Raw genomic sequence first — 21,684 nt, forward strand, 5'->3', positions numbered from 1 at the left:
GCGCCAGAGGGCTCCACCTCCGGTACCTTATGTATCTGCGTCAGAGGTGAAAGGTTATGAGCCTGACAGCGACACATGCATGATGTTATGTTGTTGATGCTGGATATTTACTAAAGGTTTTATTACTTCAAGCTGTTTCTTCCAGGTGGGTTTTACAGTTTTCTTTTAATTCTTTTTTAAAGCTTTCATTTTCTGTTTGGTTAATTGAAGAATTGCAGCTAAATAGCATGTCGCTTCTTCAAGTTTAAAGCTATGCTAGCACATCCAGTTCCTTCTAAAACTGTATAACCGTTAACAAACTAACGTTAGTTAGCTAATGTACACTAAGAAAAGTAACGTTACCCTTTAAGCTTCACCGTTATTGTTGGTTTGTGTTAGTTATCTGTCTGGCTTTACGGCGAACTGATATAGCTAGCTAACGTTAACGTAACTGATGTCTACAGGTCTCAGAAAACTGGCTAGCAGGTAGCTAAAGTTGAAGTTAAAAAAAAAAAAAAAAAAGCCAATATAACGTTAACGTTAGCGTCAATTAATAGCGTCGTTGTCAGGTGGAGTATTAACGTAAGGGCTGTGTTAGCAACCAAAATGAGAGAGAACACGTACATTCCCATAGTCTTTTCCCATAGACAGTTAAAGAAGTATTTTTCCGAATCCAGTGGTGCGTCAGTCAAATAGTTGTACTTGAAACAGAGGAAAACAGACAATTTTCCGAAATTTGTGACTCTAAAGTCAACAAATGCTGCAAATTGGTGACTCGATTTATTTAATTTCTCCACACAACAGCAGCCAAACAGACATCCCCCCTCCCCATGTTCTAATTCTGAAACTATTAACGTTATATAAACAGGGCTGTGTGTCCGTGTAATGTTGGACTGAATATCTCAATATTACTATGATAGTATAAGAATGTGTCTTGGTGCTTATAGAATATAGTCTACACCTGGAAAAACTGAAAGCATCCATTTTATAGGTAGGATTTGTCAATGCAAGTAGAGGTACATTTTCCACCAGCCACACTGAACTGTAATGTTAAACACTGAAGCCATTTCATGCTATTATAATAACTAGAATCCCAGATTTCTAGTGTTTTTAATCACAGTGATGATACAGTAATAATATATCACTCTATGTCACTCAATAGTTTTTACTACTGAACATGTTTATTTTTTTGCTGTTTCAGGTGCTTTGCAGCCTCTGGTTCCAGACTCAAGCTCTGTGTATTTTCTGTCTTTCTTGAGTTAAAATGCGGAACTTAAAGCTGCTGAAGAGCCTACGGAGCTCCGAGCTGCAGGGTCCAGGCTCCCCACAGTGTTTAGCAGTTCGGGCTGACACCGGCTCGCTGCTGGTTGCTTCCCACTACTCCATCACAGAGTACGACCCACGCACTGGCCAGGTGAGCTGGGGAGGACATACTGGGCATATGTATGTTTGTTTATTATCCCCATGGGGGAATTAGGTTGCAGCTGATATCACATCACAAGGAATTTTTAAACAACATTAAGCCAGACAAGACAAAGTAGACCGTAACATGTAGACTTCACTACTCATAACATAGACCAGAGTACTCAGGCATGTCGGGGGGTGAGAGAATAGGGTTCCAGTCCAGCTGGAAAAACGAGAAGGGAGGAAAATAAAAAATAAACCTTATCACTGTACAGGATGTACAGTTTGATAGCTTGTGGAATAAAGGATAACTTGGATCTTTTATACCTTTCATACCTTTTGTAAACAGAAGAGCACAGTATCATCGTCCCTGAAGGCTGCCGTTCAAATTAGGAGGCAAGGGGGTGTCTCTGATTATACACAATGCTGTTTGCCTTTCTTAGTGTACTGTTTTTATATATACTTTCCATACTTGGGAATAGAATACCTGCTAGTTTTACTGGAAGTTGTTATTATTTTTGTGTGCACATTTTGTGTGCTTCAGTGGCGTTGCCAAACCAACAGATGATGCCAAAGGAGAGAATACTTTGAACGAAAACAAAATAAAAAGTGTGAAGTATACTGTTGCTGACATGAAAGGACAACAGATTCCTTAGAACATTCTTTGTTGGGACTTAGTATTTAATCTGTCAGTCCAAATGTCCCATTTAAGTTTGTGGTTGAGCACCATGCCAAGGTACTTATAATCTGTGACAGTATCTAAAGGATCCACATGTGTAAGAATGAATTTAGGGGACTGTGCTTTGGCTCTCGATTTAAACAACACACTGTCTCTGTTTACTTAATTATTTTAGTTTTATCTGGTTGAGGATACTAACGTGTTTAGCGATGCATCCAAATAAACAAGTAGCAAAGGAGGCACAGGTTTTCAATAGGAATCAACGTTCTTCTATCACGTATCATGTGCAGGTGGTCAGTGAGGCCTCATTGACAGCTGAGGGTTTCCTCCCAGAGGACGGCAGCGGTATGGTGGTTGGACTCCAGGACCTGGCTGAACTCGAGTCGGCTTGTTTGGGCACAGCTGGTGGTGATGTCGTCCTCTTCAACTTTAACACCTGCCAGGTTAGAAACACAGAAGTTTGAAAGTTTGGACGTTTTTTTCTTTTTTTCAGCTCTCATTTCTTTAAAGAGTTGTGTGGCAGTTAAGTGTTGGCTTTAGGGTTACTGTTTGTGTTAGTTTTAAGTTAAGGTCAGTATAAGGGGTAAGAGAGTGTATTATGTCAATGAGAGTTCTCAGTAAAAGGTCCGTGATCACGTTTCACAGTTGGAGTGCGTTGGCAGTGTGGACAGCGGTCTGACCTCAATGACATGGAGTCCGGATGAAGAGCTTGTCGTTCTCACTACTGGTCAGTATGTTCTACAGATGTCAAAAAAACATATTTCACTATTTTAAAACCTAAACTTCTTCCTTAATTTTTATGTTTTCAATCGTCAGAGAGCCCCCACAAGTCTATTCTTGTCTCAACAATGGGCAGAAGGCCAGTCATACGTACATACTCAATCCACTCAATCCAACATTTTTAAAGTTGCTACCAGTGAAGGTGGGATAAGTTGCTAGTCCTGATAGTGAAGTGAGTTATTATAAAGTCATGGGTAGCACCTTTTTTGTTTGGAAATTGTCAAAGATAAACAACAGTTCAAATCTTTCAATAAGCTGAGTGTGGTCAAAATGCGTTGTTGCCCTACATAACCATAGTTACAGATCAAGGCTTAGTTGTTTCATTCATCGCTAAACATATTAAGCAGGGTTACAAATGAATAAATCACCAATACTTTGTCCTCACAGGCCAGGAAACAATCATCATGATGACCAAAGACTTTGAGCCGATCACTGAGGTTGGAATCCACCAGGATGACTTTGGTGAAGGTACAATGGCTCCAAATGGACTTTGTATAGATTTGTGGTTTGCAGTCTAAGAGTCAGGACCCACAGAAATGTAGAAATATTTCTTGTATGGCTAGATAATAATATTTATGATACATCAATCTACTGCATATTGCGTGTTTTGCAGGGAAGTTTATCACGGTGGGTTGGGGGAAGAAGGAGACTCAGTTCCACGGCTCAGAGGGGAAACAGGCAGCACAGAGGAAGACCCAGGTTGGTGTTTAACCACAGAAACATTAAAACCTATAAAAAGTGTTGAAAATGAATAGAAAATTAGTTTAATATCAAAATATTCTGAATGATGTAAACATGCACCCAACAGGAGGTGCAGCCGGCCGCAGCCTGGGACGACCGCAGGCCCAGGGTGACGTGGCGAGGGGATGGTCAGCTGTTTGCCGTCAGCGCCGTCTGTCTTCAGACCGGAGCCAGGAAGGTCCGGGTCTGGAACAGGGAAGGTGTTTTGCAGGCAACCAGCGAGCCCATCAACGGCCTGGAGCAAGCGCTCTGCTGGAAGTAAGAGTGCTGCCAAAGAAATGTTCATGTACTTCATTAAATCATTTTTTTTTTAGATTAGGCTCCTTCCTATGTGGAGATCTGTTATAATGTGTAAATGATCCTGGTGTCTTTCCTGGATAAACCATAATTTACATTACGTAATAATAGAAAGAATAGTAGAGGTGTGAATTTTTGGTAAATCTTCTCCTGCTGTTTCAGACCCTCAGGCAACCTGATAGCGAGCACACAGCGTCATCCCAACAAACACAGCGTGGTCTTCCTGGAGAAGAACGGACTGCTGCATGGAGATTTTACCCTCCCATTCAGCAAAGACCAGGCCAAGGTCAGTCAGCTAAACCTGACTTGTGTATGGTTTTAGAAAGATCAGAATGGATTTTTGAATTTTCAAATCCAAAATCAAATGTGTCTGTGTGTGTGTACACCAGGTGAAGGATTTGCTGTGGAACAGTGACTCCACTGTTTTAGCTGTGTGGTTGGAGGACATGACTGCAGGAGAGGACGAACAAGTCAACACTTTCAGTAAGTTCAGCCAAAGTTGGAGCCCGTCCCTCAGGCCAATCAGTGTCATTTTGAACATGTTGGACCACATCAGTGACATTAAATCCTTGCATAAAGACCAGAAACACCAGCAATCTAACATGAATCTGATATATATGTGACAATCCATCATTCTTCCTCTGATGTTGAACTGCATTAAACTGACTTTGGACATTATTCTTCATCAAAAGTATTTGGATGAGCATGTTTCCATGGCTTGCCTTTTAAAAGTTTGCAATTTATTATGTCACTGAAAATACTACAAAAGCAGAGCCTGTTTAATAGCTAGAATAACTTTGTTCATCAGTAAATTAAATAAATAAATAAAGAAAAGAAAACTAATATGAATCACCTACCTTAAATCTGCCCGTGCTCCCTCTACAGTTCAGCTGTGGGTGGTGGGGAACTACCACTGGTATCTGAAGCAGAGCCTGGACTTTGGCAGAGACTCTCAGAAGTCTCCGGTCTGTGTCTGCTGGGACCCCGAACGCTCCCTGAGAATCCACGTGGTGACCCGCAGCTGGACCAGCATCACCTACGACTGGGGCTGGACAACTGGGAGGAGTCTTGGGCTGGACGCCACCGACAACGCCAACGTGGCTGTGATTGATGGAGGTAAGGGACAAAGAGTTGAGGGGACATGGAACTGTGGAATGATTTTCAACACAATGTTAATGTTGATCTAACCCCCCCCCCCAGATAAAATCCTGGTGACAAACTTCAGGCAGTGCGTGGTTCCTCCTCCCATGTGTTCATTTGAGCTGCAGCTGACTTCACCAGTCAACCAGGTGACCTTCCACTGCCAACCTCAGAGGACCAATCAGCTGGCAGCGTTGACCTCTGACGGACAGATCTCAGTCTACAGCCAAGGTGGGTTAGCTTCCTTACTTGCTTGTTGTTTTCCATAAAGACAGCAATCACCAGAATGAATGAGAGTGAAATGTATATGGTATACCGCGGGGTCTTTAAAAATAGCAACAGTTTCATTACCATCATCATAAAAAAAAATGCAATGCACTTATACAGGAGACAAGAATTATTTATTTAATATAATTTATTTAATGCCTTAGAGAGAAAGACCGACCGTTTTGTTCTTCAGGTGTTTTAAATTGAGATAAACACTGAGGTGTATCTGTTTTGTTATGGGTCTAAATATTATTCTGAGCATTTTTTTCTCTTTACTGCACACACCAATCTTTCCAGATTCAGGACAACAAGTTGACAAAACAGCAGATGGGTTCCGCACGATGTCTCGTCCCCTGGTCCTCCAGAAAACTTTTAGGTAACACAGCAACCTGCAGTGCAGACAATTCACTGTCTGAACTTCACCTGAGCTGTCCGTCATGTTGACTTTAATCACTTAAGAAAAAAAAAAAAAATTGTGTAAAGTCTGCCAAATGATACTTTAAAACGAACAAGCATTACATCAAGTTGGCTACTGTTGGCATTCTCCTGTTTTTTTTTTCAAAACTTTACTAGTGTTTCTTAAGAGTTCCCTCAAGGATTTCTCTCCTGTTCCTCTGATGTTTCTGCAGAGTGACTCTTCTCCAGGAGCATCCTCTGGCCCTGCGGCAGCTGCTGTGGCTGGAGGACGAGCTGTTTGTGTGTGTGAGCTCCAGTCTGCTGCCAACCTCCTCCACCCTGCTGATGCTTCACCCTGCTCATGACGCTGATGACACACTCACTGTCAGGTCAGCAAGCCTAAACTAAAAACACCCGGGTGGCAGCACTAGTTTTTGTCCTGTTAAGCTTACAAATGAACTGAAATGCACTGAATATATTAAAGGCAATTATTCCATAGCCGCGTTGTAAATCAGGACTCGGCACGGTGTGTTTTATTTCAGGTCTGAGATAGAGGTTGACGGTGTTGTTGTCAGTATGATTCACTCCTCCCAGACTGGCACAGTGGCACTACAACTGGAAGATGGACGGATCAGGAAGCTGTGCTGGGGTGAGCCACCACACTCTTCTTCTCCAAGTGATGTTTTGTTGGAAATTTATGAATTCAAAATGGATTATTTTATAATTCAAAAGCACTCTGCACAGCATGGAGATTGTGCAGAGATTGGCTGCCTTCGGTATTGCAGGGTATTGACAGTATAACAGAAGAGAATGTCACCGTATAGGCAAGTAAAATGCATTAGTTTACAGAAGGAAAAAAAAAAAAAAAAAACGTGTTTCTGTGTAGATCGTCCTGAGCCATCTGTGGAGGATTGGCGGGACTTGAGCAGATGTGCCATTAATTTCCCTGTTCCCTGCGTTCAGACGGCCCTCGGCAGCATCAGTGGCGAGGTCAAAACACATATAATTATATTTACATAACTTATTATAAGTGAGTTCTTTGTACAGACCTTAACGCTTATGTTTCTTATTGTCTTGCTTTTATGTCTTCAGGAATATCTGTTTGGCTTGACGGACAGATCCCACCTGTATGCTGGAGACACAGAGGTACGCTGTAAACGTTATTTTAACAGCTCTCTCAATATGTTCATTGTAAAAAAAAAAAAAATTAAAAAAAAAAGAGGCTGCTGGGAAATGTGTTCATTTACGTCTTTTTTTTTTTTCTTTTTTCAGCTGGCCTCCAATATTCCTCCTTCGCCGTTTGCAACAACTTCCTCCTCATTACCACACACTCCCACACCTGCCGCTGCCTCCAACTGAGCGTGCTCAGTGTCAAAGGTAGGACGAACGGACACACACACACGCACACACAATATATATATATAATATATATTTTATATATATATATATATATATATAATATATATTTGATACAATGTTATCCACTGAGTTTGAATACAGTTTTGATATATTTTGTTTACATGGCAAACAGTATACAAATTATGCATAGCAATAGTTAAGTAGCTTCTAACTTTACCTCTGTTAGCTGGCCTCTGGCCGGCTGCTCCTATAGGTAATGTGAACACCTGTGCTATAAGTTATGGTACACTTGAGTTGAAAGACCTTTCACTCCGCAGGGCTCCAGGCAGCCTTGGCCTCAGATGGAGGTCAGAATGACGAGACACTGCGGCGGGTGGAGCGGGGATCCAGGATCGTCACTGTGGTACCGCAAGACACCAGAGTGATTCTGCAGGTCAGTTTTATCCTACATAAACAGACATGTTGCCACCTTTCACTTACCTGTGTAAACAGCACAGCCGTGTTGCAATTGTCTATGACCAAGCTCCAGATGCAGATGACAAATAAAAAAAGTGCACAATTGACAAATTTAGAGGTATTAATTTGTGTCCAGATGCCCCGTGGGAACCTGGAGACGGTGCATCATCGATCGCTGGTGTTGGCCCAGCTCAGGAAGTGGCTGGACAGGTGAGTTTGAGATTCTTCCATCACATCACCTGCTTGTTTTTACTACATTTTTTCTCGTCTTTCGACTGGACCAATTTGGAGATTATTAAGTTCCTCTGGCCACAGTTCCTGTAACTCTTGCAGCTCCTACTCCAGGGCAGGGTCTTTTCCCTTTTCCCTTTCCAGCATAGTGGTGGTTAGATCACAAAAGATCAGTTCCTTGGGCCAGTGCTAATGGAAATGAAAAAACGGTTTTAGGGGAGAGTAATTAGTAGAGCTGTTTAGAAGTGTTCCTACGACTATGTTCCTTTAACTACTTGGTCGGAAAGACGCTAATGTCTTGAGGGTTACATCACTTACATCACATCTTGTCTTAATCTCAATGACTAAGGGTCCTAAATTTAGCCGTTTTTATACTTAAACATCACATAACATCGTCTTGATGTAATGCAAATGTCACGGTTTGTAGCTTGATACTTGACTTGAAACAGCGTGTAAGCAGAAATGTTAACATTGCACCATACTGAAGTGAGTGATGAATCTGTTTTCATTTTTTTCAGTTTGATGTTCAAAGATTCTTTTGAGTGTATGAGGAAGCTGAGGATCAACCTGAATCTCATTTATGACCACAACCCAAAGGTACATAAAAGATTTCATGTTTAGTTTTGAGGCATTACATCTTTTTATTTTGTCCACAGCAAGCAGTTTATTTATTATTATTATTATTATGATTATTATTAATATCATGATGATCATATTTTTCAATTGTTTGACTGTTTCCTGGTCCTAAATGCATCAATCAAGATTAAAGCTGACACTGACACCATATGTGTTCCTGACTGCTCATGTTTCATTGTCCATCTCTTCTGGCAGATTTTCCTGGAGAACACGGAGACCTTCATCACACAGCTCGACTCCATCAGCCACATCAACCTCTTCCTCACTGAGCTCAAGTAAGATTCTTTAGATCTGCTTTTCAATTTTAGCAACTCTCTTTTTAACAATTATTTTACTCATATATTGTGCAAATGTGTCTTTCTTTGGTACCCAGGGAGGAAGATACAACCGGCACCATGTACCCCCGTCCTGAGTGCAGCCCGGGCCAGGCCCAGACGGTTTCTGGGCAGAAGAAAGTGGACGTAGTTTGTGATGCTTTACGGAGCGCCATGGAATCAATGGATCCAAACAAGTCAGTAATTATGAAATAAATTTAGAAACAAGCTTAGAACCTCAAAAACCTTGAGACTTGGTCATGACTTGACTCACACCTTTGTTCAAATAACCTAAAACAGCTCTGCAGTGATTAGGCCAAACATGTGCTGTCTGTATAAAAGTAGACAAAGCAGGGATATAAAACAATGATGTTGTCGACCTTACAGGTTTTTTCTGTCCATACTGACAACTCACGTGAAGAAGACGGTTCCAGAGCTGGAGGTCGCTCTGCAGAAAGTCCACGAGCTTCGAGGTGAGAACACTGAACTACTAAACTGAACTCTGTTTCACTCAGCTACACAAACACAGAAGCAGATATTGAGAGGATTTTTTTTTTTAGTTCCTCATTGTGTGCTGTGTTTGTGTATTTGCCCAGTGAACCCTCCTGATGCTCCCGGTGCTGTGAGTGCTGAAGAGGCGTTGAAGTACCTCCTCTTCCTCGTCAACGTCAACGACCTGTACGAACACTCTCTGGGAACGTACGACTTTGACCTCGTGCTCATGGTGGCCGAGAAATCTCAGAAGGTACAACACGGCGGAGGAGGAACGGTCTTCATTACCTTGTTTCACTTGACTTGCAAAGGGCTTTGCAGCATGAATAAAAATTGAAGTGCAAAAGTACCATGACAGTGTGTACCAAACACAATCACTTATGTTAATGGGATTATTAAGTAAACCCTTATTTCTATTCACATGCCACCTGTGATGTTGAGGACTTCTGTATCCTAAAGTATTTAGAAGTTTTTGAGGAAACACAACGTCCTCGTTAATATGCAGAGTATGCACCGAAACTGCAGAGGTGGAGTAAAAATGACACGAGGCATTCAAGCTGCCAAATATTGCACAGATTTACACATTAATATGTTAACTTACACTGCGAAGTTCTCAAAAATATCAATGAGATAATCAGCACTGACAGCAGAACAAATTTATGTAATGGGTTTGTTTGGAGTTTTTGTTATTGGCTTCTTTGTGTTCATGAGGAAAGCAATATAAAGGTACGGAGAGTGCATACATAAGAATCAGTGTACCATGAAATATTTTTTTTTTTATTTTATTTTATGGAGGATATGAAAAGAACAAATAAAAAGAATTAGTTTGAATTAACCACACATTGTGGTTTGTTCACTTTTTTTCATAACCACAATCTTTGGATTAATTTCCAACATTCCTGACAGTCAACACCAGCATTCCATATTCATTATTATTATTTTTTTTCAACTCCTTTTATATAACTTAAGTTGTGATTGGTGGATGATTTTTCTCAGTATGTAACCGTTAATTTTTTTACACAATCCCTGCAGGACCCCAAAGAGTACCTACCCTTCTTGAACATGCTGAGGAACCTGGAGCCAAACTACCAGCGCTACACCATCGACAAGCACCTGAAACGCTACAGGAAGGCCCTGCACCACCTCAGCAAGTGTGGTCAGTCTGAATGGTTCTCTCAGCGCTGTTTTACCGCTCAACTACAATCTAACGTCACTGCAAGGGCACACGATTGATCGATTGATCGATTGATTGATTGTGTGTGTGTGTGTGTGTGTGGGGACGTGTGTGGGGACGTGTGTGGGGACGTGTGTGTGTGTGGGGACGTGTGTGTGGGGACGCCTTCATTTCGTTTTGGATAAGTGAAGTATCTCTAGATTCTCCAATTACAAGACTCATAGGTTTGATCTTTGATGAAATAAATGATTGGTTTTTGAATCACAGTTCTTAGGAAGTTGTTAACCTGCGCGCAGAATATATGTAGGACAGTATTCCTGGCCAACTCGAGAAAGTCAATGTGGCACTCGTCACAAAAAAGAACAACATTGAACATACATGTTGATCTGTAGCTCTACGTTGGACAGCCTGTGTGTTTTTTTTAGCGGAGTACATACTGACTGGGACCTAATCTCTGTTGTGCTTTGTGTTCAGGAGAGGAACATTTCCGTGAAGCTTTGCAGCTTGTAAAGGAGCAGAAACTCTACAGTGAAGCTCTGCGACTGTACACAACGGACGCTGCTCACTACAAGGTAGAAACACAGCCCTGCATACTTTTCACCCAGAAGTTACTGCATCTGGTAGTCAGACTATTTCAATGCTTACTCGTAACTAAAGTCATCTGTTTAGGTTGTTACATGTTTCCAGTTTTCAGATATCTAACTTACAATTTTTGAGATGATCTTTTACAGAAAGTTTGACCCCTGAACTCTGACCTCTAGGCTCTGAGCTGTGCTTACGCCGAGCACCTGATGGAGCAGCAGCAGGCGGAGCAGGCCGGCCTGTTGCTATGGCGATGCGGAGAGCCAGCCTGCGCCCTGCAGGCATTCGCCAGCAGCTCCAGTTGGAGAAACGCCATCTGTGCGGCGCAGCAAATCCCACTACCACCCGACCAGTTGGCTCTGCTGGCAAGGGATCTGGCAGGTAACCATGACAACAGGTAGATTGTAGAAAGATAAGAATGCGGGTTGATAGTCACACAGACAGGTAGTCAGTTAGACGGTTAAACACGCAACCAATACACCCGGGTGCCATCACATGTGAATCCTAAAACAGCTTTTCTTCCCTTTTAGAGAAGCTGACTGAACAGCGACGGTACTCAGAAGCTGCTCTGCTGTTGGACCAGTACGCCAAAGTAAGATCCTCCGCAGCAAGAAGCTGCTGGACAAAATGGCTCCCAATGAAGCAGCTGGCTTATAGTTGAAACATGCTCCCTATTTTTCCAATAGGACTGTGAAGAGGCCATCTTGGCTCTGGTCACTGGTTCAGTCTGGGAGGAGGCGCTCCGATTGGTCAGTAAAAGCTTCTTTTTAATTGGACTTTTTTATGTTTTATTTTATTTTAACTTTTGTTTATTCATAATAATAATGTATTAATCCCCCAAGGGAAATTACAATGTTTTCACTCTGTTGTTATTATTATACACACGCTCAGTACCTATACATGCACTAATGGAGATATGTCAGAGTGGGGGGGGGGGACTACCCATGGAAAGGCACCCCAAGCAGTTGGAAGTTTGGTGCCTTGCTCAAAGGCACCTTGGCAGTGCTCAGGAGGTGAACTGACACCTCTCCAGTTACCAGTCCACCACTGTACTTAGGTCCGTATGTGGAGTCGAACCAGTGACTCTCTGATTCCCAACCCAAATCCCTACTGCTGCCACCCCAATTTATTTATTTATTTCAGTTAGTTATTGTTGACAGTACCATGGTATATGTTCTTTGTCTGCTTCAGATTTACATGCACAACAGACAGGACATCACGGAAACCAACCTCAAACCTGCTCTGTTGGAAGGTGAGGAGAATTCTGATTGGCCGGTTCAGCCATCTAAATATTGCTTCTCATGGTAACGGAAACAGATCTGGACAAAAGGGAAAGGGTTGAACAGAGAGGCCAAACAAAACAAAAGTGACAATTTGTCTTAATGTCTGGTTGTGTCAGCTTTCAGCACCCAGACTGCATTCCTGGAGGCCCAAGTAGCGACGTTCACGCGGCACAGGACCCGGCTGGCCGTGGTCCGGGAGCAGAAAGAGAAGGCCAGACTGGACATGATGGGTGAGAATAGATCTAAAGTATCTGAGCTAACATGTTTTTTTCTGATGATGTGATATCAAATCTGTCTGTTAATGTCATACCACATATTGCTTTTTATAGTAACAAATGTTCACCTTCCCCCCATAGGCCTAAAAGGAAGTTGTAAAAAGCTTAATCTCAGTAAGAAAGCGTTCCAAGAGGGTTATTTTTTTTGTCAAAACATACAGTATATACTAATAATTTCTCAGACCAGTCACAGCATCTGTACGCTCAATATGTTCATATTGTCATATTCTCACAACATGCTTAAGTACACTCCATACAAGGTCAAGAGGGAAGCCAAAATGAAGGAATTAAGAAATGAATTAAATAGAAAATATATTTTATATTCAGCATTTGAAATCATAATTTAAACTTAAATTGTCAGCAACGCTCTGTGTTCTTCATCAGATGAGGATGGTCTGGACTGTCCCGATGCCGAGCTTTACTCTGAAGCCAGCAGTGTGATGACCGGCTCCAAATACTCCCACAGTAACTCCCGCATCTCCTCGTAAGACAAAACACACACATGTACAAAATGAGAAAACTGTTTTCCACATTGTAAATTCCCATGTGAAAAAAATGACATTTGGGGTGCTTGTTTAATGTTGTGCCTGCAGGAGGTCGTCAAAGAACCGTCGGAAAGCAGAGAGGAAGAAGTTGAGTCTGAAGGAGGGAAGCCCGATGGAAGACAGAGCTCTGATGTACGCTCTGGGGGAGATCCTCACCACTGTGGACAAGATGAGAGGTACAGACACTTAAAGGCTCCTCATCATTTATATTGACTTCATTGGGTTTTGTTTTTAATGTTGAAATGTTGAATGTTTGGTTTGGCAGTGTAAGTAAGATTAAGTTGTCTGTTTGTTGACACAGAGACACAGTCTGAGACATTTAATTCTCTTTCCTGCAGAGGAAGTGCACAGCGCGCTGAAGGCCCTGGTGCTGTTCCAGTTTGACAAACAGGCGGAGAAGCTGCAGCTGGCCTACGACGACGCCCTGCAGGTGATGGAGGCAGCCGTTCCAGAGGTGTGGCCTGAGGGCCTGCAGAACAGTCAAGCTCCGGTAAAAGTTATACCAGATTTTCATCAACACTTTATGGTCACATTTTAGGTCTGTTGCTGTGATTGGTTTAGTGCTGATTTGCAGTGTCAATGAGAGAAACCAGATATGAGTCCATCTGCAAGAATAATCTACTGCTTTCTTTCTTTTAAGACAATTCTTTAGGCATTTTAGGCTTTTGTTAGACAGGACAGCTGTGAATAGGAAATGGGGAGGGGGGGGGTGACATGCAGCAAAGGGCCACAGGTTGGAATCGATGCCATGGCAACTGCAGCTGATTTAAAAAAAACAATATATATACTGTATATCATCAGAATCATTTATAATGACAAATAAATTGTTCCTATAAATGAATATTTAAAAAATAAAAACGGACTGAACCATGTTATGAGCGTTAGCGTTGCATAGTCTGTCCACCAGAGGACGCTCTGCAACGTCCCTGTTGGCAACACTGATTTTTTTTTTTGTTTGTTAATGTGTTTTTGTTCAAAGGACTCATATCTTAGTTTCATATCTTAAGTTTGTATTTTTATACATTTTATTTATCAGAACTTTAATACATTTTGAGGTTCCTCTGTTGTGACATTAAAACAAATTATTATCATATTATTTTAGTGAGAACTCATAAATAACATAATAACAAATACAAATAACTAATGTTTGGGAAATCTGTTTATGTTTAGTAACACATTTTTGGATTTTTTTTTTATGAATATACAGTATATTGGCCGATACATATTGATATATATATTTTTAAGTAACCAAATATTCGTTTCGGTATCGGCCTTAAAAATTCTTTATTGGTCGGGCTCTTATTAAAACACAAAGCAGCCATATTAAAGGTTAAGAGTCAAGACATGGGCCTACATCCATTCGGTGTCTATGTGAGCCAGGAGAATGCAGTATTATTAATATTATTTCGTATTTTTAATGTAACGTGTGATCTCATTCTTTTTCCCCAGCTCACTGGGCCAAACTCGACTGCAAACAGCATCATGGCTTCTTTCCAGCAGCAGCAGAGACCTGCAGCCTCACAAGGTCAGCAGAGTGTTTACAGTCCTCATCTCACGGCCTGTTAGCTGTTTGAACCTCATTTCTTTTGATGCACATCTGATCTGGGCCATATGTGAGCACTCACTCAGAAATGGGGTGGTTGTTAGGTCGAGGTACCGTCATTTCTGTTTTTAACATTGTTTTTTTTCCCTTTTGTAGCCCCTGAGGTCATGATGCCACCAAAAATGAGAAACGGAGTCAAGTGGAAGCTCTCTATTCTTATGTAATTTAGTACTTTTAATTTTTTTAAACTGTAAAGTCAAATGGTAATTATGTAATAAATAAAAATTCAGTGTCATTCATTCATGTCTCTTACCAAATGTGTTAATTCTCTGGAGTTCAGACATGAAATATGATATTGCATCAGGGTAGTTCCAGAATTTAAACACAATTTAATGTATTTTTCGGCAAGGGCACTATCTGCACCATCATTTAACAATCAGACGGGTATTTAGACAATGACACATGCATCGTTGTTTTGGCTCTGTATTCCTGCACAATGGATATGATTTAAAATGGTCACTTTACATTAAGTTTCTGTTAATAATATAGAAACTGTAGCCTTGTCATTTTCCTGCTGTGCTGCATATAAAAAGTGCACATTTCCTACGCTGGATGTGAACACTTTGAAAGCTAAAAAGTCACACGTTACCCTCATAGTCCTTTATTTTAAACCCAGTGAGCCACCACGTCCCTGTTGTGTAAATGTGACCTAAAGCAAGGACAGTTGCTCCGCTGCTCCACAGAAAAAGAAGAAGGTCCCCAGCCGTTTTGTCTTTGATAACAGCAATTTCTCTTTAAACCATAAAGTAACATGAATCCAGTGAAGATGGGTGTCTCTGAACCCAAAAGGAGCGGAACCAAGTCCAGCTTTGTTCTGATATTATCTTCAATCATCACATCCTCTTTGCCCGTCTAGCAGCATCAGCAATGCGCCTCTGGTTGATGGCCTTGGTGGTGACACGGAGCTTACGCAGGCGTAGCTGTCGCAGCCGGAGCTGCAGGTCTTTGGGGAGTTTCCCTCCCTTCGCTAAAATGTCTTTTTGCCTCTGTTTGGGGATCTTGGTGAGGCGGAAGTCACAGATTGTCGGGTAGTGGTCGTACATGACCTGGCAGGTGCGGGAGGAGGGGAAGTAGCCTTCTGCGCTGACCGTCACCCGGTACTCCCCAGGATTCAGCAGCCGCCAGTAGTCTCCATCAGCAACTGGACAAGGAAAGACAGCAGAAGTCATCAGACGTGACCTGAAGTAACATTCAGATTATGATACATATATACAAGTAAAATAAGTGATCAGTTCACTACTTTCATTGAAGTTGGGTGTTTTATAGAATGTTTTATATTTGAAGAAGAAAAAAATGACAAAAAAATGGTTTCAAGAAATATCAAAAATGATGGGAAAAGCTTGAAAAAAGAAAAGCAAAGAAAACATCGGAAAAAGTGACAAAAACACAAACGTTGAAAGTTTTTTTTTTTTTTTTTGACCCAGAAAAACACAAAGTTGCATGATCGAAGGGAAGACCAAACAAGGGTTAAAACAGTACTGTATATAGTACTTTCCCAAATCCATGGCTTTAAAGGTCCAATGTGTAGGAATGTTTCCCATCTAACGCTGAGATGGTGTACTGCAATCAACTCTCGCACCACGCAGTTCAAAGAACGTATTAAAGCTACGGTAGCCTTCACGCTTCAAAAAGCCGGTCTCTTGCTCTTTTCAATATCCTTTTTCAGGGCAAAGAAGAAGACTCCTGTTCCTTAAATTTAGATTTTGAATACGTGTGGTCCTCCATGTTTCCCTCTTCAAACTTGCCAGGGCCAGTAAGCGACCCATTAACAGCACCTGTGAGTTTATCATGTAACGGCAAAAATGCAAAGCAGTATGTCCTGTAGGTCCCGTACGTATTGATGAATAGACAAAGAAATTGACCTTTTTAGATGAAACAGATTTTAAGAATTAATTGCACAGTACCTAACTTAAAATTAAAAAACAGGCCACTCCACAATAATTAAATTTGCTTTAAGGACAATGTTTTATAATAGTTTAATTTACTATATTTATTCACTTCAGTTTATTTTGGATGACAGTTGAGTAAAGTACAACGTATATAATACCTTTAAAGGTACTCTAAGCGATGAGACAAGCTCTCCCCTCCCTTCTCCTCCTCATCCCATCCCCTCCCTTCTGTGCTACCACGCACTAACCCCCCACCCCCAAATCCTTCTTGTCGGTTATTGGCTGGAACACGGTGTGTGTATGCTTCGTGGTGCAGGTTGGCACAGATTCTTTTTGTTGCTGTCTGTAGACCCTGGGCTGTCTACAGAGACCGGGATTTTTTTACAGTGTGTTCTGGGGACAGGCAGCTAGCAGATAGTGAGGAGATGTTTTTTTACAGTGTGTTCTGGGGACAGGCAGCTAGCAGGTAGTGAGGAGATGTTTTTTACAGTGTGTTCTGGGGACAGGCAGCTAGCAGATAGTGAGGAGATGTTTTTTACAGTGTGTTCTGGGGACAGGCAGCTAGCAGGTAGTGAGGAGATGTTTTTTACAGTGTGTTCTGGGGACAGGCAGCTAGCAGATAGTGAGGAGATGTTTTTTACAGTGTGTTCTGGGGACAGGCAGCTAGCAGATAGTGAGGAGATGTTTGCTGCATGTGACAACAAATGTTGTAGCCTAAAACACGCATGACATCGCTTTGATCACCTTTAAATATGTTAGTTATGTACCATATGTACATTTTGTTTAGTTTTCCAGCCACAGAGCTTGATTTAATGAATCTCTGATGTAAGACCGTACCTGATCTGACATGATGATCGATGTCATCCACTTTAATGATGGCATCTGCTATGCCAGCCTCGTTATCTTTGTCTCGCACCACCCCCTTTATTCCACGGTGGACCTAAAACAAAAGAGAGACCGTCCAGTTTTATTATTTGTGCTTTATATAAAAACGTATACACAACCTTACTGTATGTGTAAATTCTATTCAAATCTTTGCTTCCAGATTTGGCAACTCATTTTTTCATGGGATGTTCATCTGACTTGAAAAATAAATAAGTAGAGGGATTTTAAAGAAAAAAAGATTAAGGGAGAGCAACTGAAGAAGGAAAAGATTTTTTTTTTTAAATGTCAACATGTTAGCAGAACTCAACCAAAGCAGACCTGCTCCATGTACACCAGAAGAGATTCTCTGTTGTTCTCCCACTCGATGGGAAGCTCGCTGGCGTGTGGGAATTTATCACAGGACAACTCCACCGTCACCTCGAAACAGTTGGTGTGCAGGTAGCTGAAATCATTCATACCTGCAAGGAAAGAAAAAACGACTAAAACAACCTTTAAACGTACACATATTCCACCAAAACAAGTTCCTTCCCGAGGCTATTTTGCAACGGCACCATGGCTCCATCCGTCCCTTAGAACCGCCCAAGATGATTGGAATTGGTTTAAAGGTGCCCTGTCACAAATATGATTTCATTAATTTGTGGTAATGTCTGAAGTTCTACCATGGACTCTACCATGTAACAATTTTTTATGGAAAAAATGCCTTGGTTACCTTGTTTCAGGCCATTCTAGTGTGGTATAGAAAGCCTGCAGGAAGACTCAGCTCCATTTTTGCCAGTTCTCATTAATTTTCAATGAGCTAAGTTGCTGGATTCTGATTGGCTAACAGCTAGCCAATGAGAGCCTGGCTATCAGTATCAGTGTGTGGCAGGGCACTTTTAATGAAATGCCAATAAACCAGAGCATGTTTTTTCTCCTATCCCAGGTTGCTGTGGGGACTCGCCAGACCCTCCTCCACAGCGCTGTAGAGGAAGGTCTGGCAAAGCGAGACTGTGACTTCATAGATAACACACAGAGTGTGAAATATTCCCAAAAGCTCATAACTAATAAATAACCTTGGCAGATAAAATTACAGGGCACCTGCAGACCCAAATCTCACCTGATTATGGACGGTAAACCAAACTCTACCATACACATGAATATAATAACTACACTATAATAATTTCACATAAGGTTACTTGTGAAAAACACACACATTCTTACTTCCTGGTACGTTGTGCCATGCGGCTCCGTTGATGATGTTGTTGTATCTAATGAAGTCCTTGTTGTGGCAGGGCCGCCGGTCCGGGTTGGACATCACCTGGAGAGATATATAGATATAAAGTATATATATATACTGAACATGTTGAGTCTACAGTGATGTTTTCCAAGATGCTTTAGGAATGAGAGCAGGAGGTGGCAGGAGGAGTGGTGTTTTAACCTGATTGGTGCTGGCATACACTGTGGCCAACCAACGGAAGAAGCTCTCATCAGCAGTGGGCGTGTGCTCGTGAGGTGCCCAGTCCCGGGTCATGTCGAACGGGTAGACCACCACCAGCTCTCCTCCATGGAGGTTAGCGCTAAGAACAAATGGGATGTTCTGCATCCAGTTGATGACCGCTCGGGTCTCTGACGCCACCTGACGTCAGAGTGGGAGATCCGGTCAGAGGATAGACGCCACTCTCAGTTTATACACATGTTGCACATTTACAGCTTTGTAGATTTGCAGTTTTAGACACAACAGCTCTGTAAACAGTGGAAGACGTTACTAGCTTCAGTCAGACAATGCATTTTCTCCATCCATATATCCATCCATCCATCCATTTATCCAACCGTTTATTCAGGGTTGGGTTGCGGGGGCAGCAGCTCCAGCATTGGACCCAAAGCCTCCCTTTACTGAGCCCCATCTACCAGCTCTGACTGGGAGATGGTAAGTAAGACATGTGTCTATAAAACTTACAAAGGCCTCCTCCGAGGTGTATTGCTCCGGGATGGGGAAGTAGTGGTTGATGAGTTTGGAGCGGTCTGTCTCCAGCTCGATGGCGGACCACATCCCTGAGTTTAGGTCTGCAAAATTGTGGTTCATGTCGATACCTTCATAGCTGTAGCGACCCAAGGCCCAACCCGCCAGTTCTGAGCCCTGCACATTAGAGAAAGTGGGATGAAGTCTTTGCTGTTAAGTTATGGTCAGTAAGCACTCAAGTTTGGAGCCCTCATTTCAACACAACAACAACTGGACTAAATGCATTTCCAGTAGGGCTACACGATATGAGGAAAATGTGCAATATGCGTTTCCTTCTTTGAATATGGTGATAATGATATAACTTGAGAAACACAGATATTAAAGTGTTCCCAGTTTAGCTACTTTCAGTGTTCTGCTGGAACACAACAAACTGCTTGTTGAATTTCAAACAAAGGAAAGGAAATCATTTCCAACCCTAACCCCTTTGAAATTGAATTGAACATCAAATGCACATTGTAAAGTGCAGTTTTCTGCTGATATTTTCTCTTAACAAAGACAAATGCGATGTTTTGTAGCCTTTCACAATGTGTATAATGCGCTAGCGGATATTGCGATCATGATAAAAAAAAAAAACATACATTGTGGAGCCCTTATTTCCAAGCACCTTTTTAAAGGCCATCTCATATCCATCGGGGTTCATGGAGGGCAGAAGGTGGATGCGAGTCTCTGTGACCAGGCGGACGATGCGCTGGTCGCCCCGCTTGTACTCCTGGCACATGTACTGCATGAGATTGAGCACAAGCTCTCGGCCCAGCACCTCGTTCCCATGCATCCCTGCAACGTAACGGAACTCTGGTTCTCCTGCAGGGGGCCCCAAAACACAGACACAGGAACGGAGTTAAGAGCACCAGTTCTGATAGATTTTCCCAGTTGACCAGTTGGTGGGATGTAACTAAGTACATGTACTCCACTTCTGTACTACACTGTGAGTACAAATTTGAGGCACTTTAGTGTACTCTTTCCTTTTCATGCTACTTTCTACTTCAACTCCGATACATTTCAGATATTATAAAATATATATATTATAAATATTGTACTTTTTACTCCACTTCATTAATCTGACAGCTTTAGTTACTAGTTAATTTATCGTAAATAAAAGAATATTGTTCCTTCAAATAGAGGGGGCATAAGTATACACACCCCCTATGTTAAATTCCCATAGAGGCAGGAAGATTTTTATTTTTTAAAGCCAGTTCGTGGATTTCATGGATCCAGGATCATCATCCTCATCATCATATACCCTTCACCATACCTACAGATTGGCATGGTTTTATTGCAGTTAAGCTAGTAGCTGGTTTGATTTGTATTGAGAGATGATTTTATGGAAAGTACCCTATGCCAATATCTAGATATGATGAAAGGCATGGGATGATGTGTGTGTGTGTGTGTATCTTGGATCCATAAAATAACTGGCCATTAAAAATAAAAAATCTGCCTGCATATGTAGGGATTTACCATAGGGTTGTACTTTTATTTTAAGGAAGAACATGTATTTATTTATGATACAGTATTCATTCACAAAGAAAATTGGTGTCCTTAAAGGTTTGATTCTCCCTAATCTTTTCAATGAAGGCATTAATAAATCCAAAACATGTTTTATTCCTATGTTAGTCAACTTTAGCATTGGTTCATAAACTTATGAGCACCACCTTATATGTTATAAATACAGTGTTTTATTATAAATTAAATTACCCAACAGAATATAGGCCTACAAGTAGACCCAAAATCTTTAGACAATTAAACAGTTAGATGACAGAACAGTTTTGATTATTTCCGATTTTACTTTTAATACTTTAAGTACATTTTCCTGATGATACTTTTATCAGATGCAGACGGCTTTTACTTAAGTAGCATTATCAATGTAGGACTTTGACTTGTAGCAGAGTATTTCTACAGTGTGGTATTAGTATTAAAGTAAAGGATCTGAATGCTTCTTCTACCGCTGCATTTGAAACATTTAGTACTTTTGACATTATGTTTTTCCAAAGTCAAAATGAGTTTATGGAGCTAGAAAGGGTCTCTGAAAATCAAAACCAAGACAGAGCAACAGGCAAATCAGACCTCCTCCTCGTGTTGTTTTGGAGGAAGCAGTGTGCTACATCGTCCTCAAAAAACATTCTAGACAATCAGTGCTTTCAAAATACCTTCTGTACAGATCAAGCTCTTTCACACACCCCCTTTATAAAGACCTGGATCTGTGTGGTCTGCATGCACTGACAGGCAGCTCTGAAATCTCTCACCTCCTCCTCACACCGTTTATGAGGAGGAGTTTCAGCTC

The 21,684-nt window shown here is 41.5% G+C and overlaps 2 protein-coding genes across 3 annotated transcripts in view; one reads left to right on the top strand and one right to left on the bottom strand.

Moving 5' to 3' along the window:
• Positions 1 to 14,872, top strand: elp1 (elongator acetyltransferase complex subunit 1). The gene is made up of 36 exons (XM_032527456.1): positions 1 to 145; positions 1,181 to 1,393; positions 2,353 to 2,505; positions 2,708 to 2,789; positions 3,230 to 3,310; positions 3,456 to 3,541; positions 3,651 to 3,841; positions 4,043 to 4,166; positions 4,270 to 4,363; positions 4,766 to 4,996; positions 5,081 to 5,251; positions 5,585 to 5,663; positions 5,917 to 6,072; positions 6,226 to 6,332; positions 6,570 to 6,673; positions 6,776 to 6,836; positions 6,956 to 7,060; positions 7,360 to 7,475; positions 7,635 to 7,708; positions 8,248 to 8,326; positions 8,561 to 8,640; positions 8,739 to 8,876; positions 9,067 to 9,152; positions 9,276 to 9,424; positions 10,204 to 10,327; positions 10,820 to 10,917; positions 11,107 to 11,308; positions 11,458 to 11,519; positions 11,614 to 11,676; positions 12,119 to 12,179; positions 12,327 to 12,440; positions 12,870 to 12,969; positions 13,079 to 13,206; positions 13,369 to 13,520; positions 14,480 to 14,555; positions 14,730 to 14,872. The coding sequence occupies exons 2-36, from the start codon at positions 1,244 to 1,246 to the stop codon at positions 14,795 to 14,797; spliced, it is 3,945 nt and encodes a 1,314-aa protein (XP_032383347.1). The 5' UTR covers positions 1 to 145; positions 1,181 to 1,243; the 3' UTR covers positions 14,798 to 14,872.
• The window catches only part of LOC116696441 (probable carboxypeptidase X1), a 24,514-nt gene continuing 17,616 nt past the window's right edge, over positions 14,787 to 21,684 (bottom strand). For both annotated transcript variants that reach the window (XM_032527454.1, XM_032527452.1), the window contains 7 exons: positions 20,011 to 20,207; positions 19,344 to 19,523; positions 18,825 to 19,022; positions 18,608 to 18,704; positions 17,726 to 17,865; positions 17,360 to 17,462; positions 14,787 to 15,774 (listed from right to left, as the gene is read on the bottom strand). In XM_032527454.1, coding sequence (XP_032383345.1) covers positions 15,467 to 15,774; positions 17,360 to 17,462; positions 17,726 to 17,865; positions 18,608 to 18,704; positions 18,825 to 19,022; positions 19,344 to 19,523; positions 20,011 to 20,207 — 1,223 coding nt within the window. In that variant the 3' untranslated portion in view covers positions 14,787 to 15,466. The remainder of the gene's footprint in view (positions 15,775 to 17,359; positions 17,463 to 17,725; positions 17,866 to 18,607; positions 18,705 to 18,824; positions 19,023 to 19,343; positions 19,524 to 20,010; positions 20,208 to 21,684) is intronic.

This window comes from Etheostoma spectabile, chromosome 10 (genome assembly GCF_008692095.1).
Source record: "Etheostoma spectabile isolate EspeVRDwgs_2016 chromosome 10, UIUC_Espe_1.0, whole genome shotgun sequence".
Taxonomy (NCBI): domain Eukaryota; kingdom Metazoa; phylum Chordata; class Actinopteri; order Perciformes; family Percidae; genus Etheostoma; species Etheostoma spectabile.

Bases quoted from the DNA above. Each gene is read 5' to 3' on its own strand.
- elp1 (XM_032527456.1), top strand. From the start codon at position 1,244: ATGCGGAACTTAAAGCTGCTGAAGAGCCTACGGAGCTCCGAGCTGCAG. The intron at 4,997-5,080 runs GTAAGGGACAAA...CCCCCCCCCCAG, and splicing joins CGTGGCTGTGATTGATGGAG to ATAAAATCCTGGTGACAAAC. The intron at 7,476-7,634 runs GTCAGTTTTATC...ATTTGTGTCCAG, and splicing joins ACACCAGAGTGATTCTGCAG to ATGCCCCGTGGGAACCTGGA.